Source organism: Ctenocephalides felis, unplaced genomic scaffold (assembly GCF_003426905.1).
Source record: "Ctenocephalides felis isolate EL2017-DRISC unplaced genomic scaffold, ASM342690v1 CF-g0.4_SCAFFOLD_00845, whole genome shotgun sequence".
In the NCBI taxonomy this organism is placed as follows: Eukaryota; Metazoa; Arthropoda; class Insecta; order Siphonaptera; family Pulicidae; genus Ctenocephalides; species Ctenocephalides felis.
The window spans coordinates 3483776-3486690 of NW_020536999.1; the positions used below are offsets into that span (position 1 = coordinate 3483776).

General features: G+C 31.7%; 1 protein-coding gene across 1 annotated transcript; it reads left to right on the top strand.

Moving 5' to 3' along the window:
* Positions 1-479: 479 nt before the first annotated feature.
* LOC113363176 lies at positions 480-1164 on the top strand. The gene has a single exon (XM_026605654.1). The coding sequence runs from the start codon at positions 487-489 to the stop codon at positions 1162-1164; it is 678 nt and encodes a 225-aa protein (XP_026461439.1). The 5' UTR covers positions 480-486.
* The last annotated feature ends 1751 nt before the right edge of the window (positions 1165-2915 follow it).

Here is a 2915-nt window from a genome sequence, read left to right on the forward strand (position 1 = left end):
TATTTCTTTCCAAATTTGGTCTCATTCGATTCAGAATGACTTGAAACGTCAAAAAAACATAAAATTAGCATATCGGATTTTCTGACCCAAATGGACTTCTTCTTTTATTAGTTAAAAAAATGTGAAGTGATTGTGAGTGAGCGTGAATATGAGTAAAAATAATATTTAGTTTAGAATTGTGGGAATCAAAAGAGGCCATGGGTTTTTGATAAAAACAATATTTCGTGTCATGACACATTTATATAGTTAAAATATAATTTTTAATACATTTTTCATAAAAAATAGAAATTTCAGTGTGGAAGTAGTTATGAATATAAAAATATAAAATCCATTGGATGAGAATATAAGCAATTAATTGATTAAGAAAATTTTATAATATAAAAATATAACAACATCATTTTTTTTGTTTTTCCTGGATAGCTTGCTTGATTCCCTACATACTTATTTATATATTTCTATACTTTATTATCCCCAGGTGACAATTACATGGGCATAGTCTACAAACTAACAATTGCCTGCACCAAAAAGAACGGCACCAAAGACCAGCGTCATCTAATATGCAAAATTCCGCCCTCCAATGCCGCCCGAAGAGAACAATTCAAATCCCGAATTTGTTTCGAACGAGAAACCTACATGTACCTAAAAGTTCTACCAGAATTCGCCCTTTTACAAAAAGAACTAGGCTGTAAAACCCGTTTCGACGGCTACGCAAACTGCATAGCAGCCGGTGAAGAAAACTTAGACGAATTCGTCCTGATGGAAGATTTACGATACCAGGATTTCCTAATGTTCGATCGACACCAGAAACTGGATCTTAACCACGTGGCTCTGGTTATGCAGGAACTGGGTAAATATCATGCTTTGAGCTTTGCCATGAAGGACCAGAAACCGGAGTTGTTCAAGAAGTTGGCGGATTTTAAAGATGTGTTTTTCGACGGTGTTCTGAATGAGGGTTTTAATACTTATATCAATACTTTGGTGGATAAAGCTCAGAATACATTAGATGAAGATGATAAGTGCAGGCAGAAATTGGAGCAGTTTCGGCAAATGAGTACACTTGGTACAGAGTTGGCGAAGGGTGCAAATGCTGAACCTTATGCTGTTATCAATCATGGCGATTGTTGGAATAATAATGTACTGTTTCGGTATATAGAAGGTAAGTAGTAATTATAAAATTAGTATTAACTACAATCATATACACACCATCATTCCCATTATTATTCTATTCGAATATTATTAGCTATTCGAATAATTTTTTCCTTGCCCAGTAAAGCCTCCTGCAGACCCATATTAAAAAATACAATATTCTAACTGTCCCATGCATTTTTCTGCTGGTAACATTAACTTTCATCAAAAACAATTCGAAACTTTTTGATATGGCTTCGTTCTCCTCAAACTACAACACTAGACATAAACACAAACTTATTAAGGCGCGTACATATAAAGTAGCCCAACTCTTTCAATACGATCGACGGTCTAGGTATTCAGCTTATGAATAAACTTCCACTCAATATCCGAAACTTAGACAGCAAAAAATTTCATGCTTCCCTAGTTAAACTTTTTAAACATTTAGCTTTTTATGACATTACTGAATTTTCTCAATTTGATTTCAATAACTATTTTCTTGCATAATCCTTATCCTTTATCTATGTAGTCTGACCATTTGATCGCCTGTACAACCATATTTTTTATTTTTTATTGCTATTTTATTAATTTAAAATTTTTACGGTTTTAAATGAGTATAACTTTCGACTTTGTGCAAGAATTTTGAGCTTGACTAGTGGTCAAATAGACTTTAATATGATGAAACATTGTATTTAATGTTCGAATGCTTTTTTTCAGCTCTTTTTTTCAGAAGCGAAATTCGTGCAGCTACTATGATTATTATAAAATTACTATCCTTTTCATATTAACTATGAATAAGCTTGACAAGAGCCTGAAATAATATCTATATTATTGATTACGGCTTGCGTATGAATAAATAAAAATAAATAAATAAATAAATAAAATATTTTTGTTCCTAATTAATAACACTGCGAGACACTAAATTTTTTTCCTAAGATGTTAAGATGGTTTTTGAGTAATTCAAGGACGCTGATTCCAAAAAAAGTAACATACATTTTCTACCAGCTCTAGTTTTTGAATGCTACCTCAGATTACAACAAGAAACTAGATAAAATTTACTATATTTTTTAGGGAGTTTAATATAGTCTTATATGAAGATTTTGGTTAAATCCAATGTGACTTCGCCCTTATATGTTGTCCCAAGTTTTCTATATGATGTTTCGAGACATTTTTATAATTTTAGCAAAAACTAAATAAAATGTACTGAATTTTCATATGAACTATTTTATATATTGTGATACAAAATTTTATATAAATCCATTGTAAACTGACATTTTTATACATTTCTTTAAATATCTTGAAAACTTTTTAGTGGGTACTTTATTAACTTCCCCTAGTGTAGTTATAGTAATAGGCCGAAAATGGAAAATGAGAATTTTTGCATTTCTCGATGTTTTGAAGGTTTCTGAACATTTTGGCATACCTCAGAAAAAATGGATGTGTGTGTTTTGTATGCCGCATTTTTTCGTCCACGTTTTCGGGCGCACGGATCAACCTTTTTCATGAATGGTTTAAAAAACATTCGATCCCTATTGATAGGGAGATGTGCTGATTAGTTTTTGGCAAAGACAGGTCCAGCCATTTCGAAGATACAGAGCTAAATGAGCAAAAAATAGCAGTTTTTGAGTGAACTAATACAAACTTTCTGTTTGTATTGTAATTATTACATCTTTTTTTATTTTCCATAAAATATTTTTGTAATTTTGGATTAAAAATTCAAACAATATCCAGGCTAAGCACAGTCTAAGCGCCACTCTGGTACAAATGATTACCCAAGTGCGTTTAGACTG

Excerpts from the sequence above, each read along its gene's own strand:
- LOC113363176 (XM_026605654.1), top strand. The coding sequence starts at position 487 with ATGGGCATAGTCTACAAACTAACAATTGCCTGCACCAAAAAGAACGGC.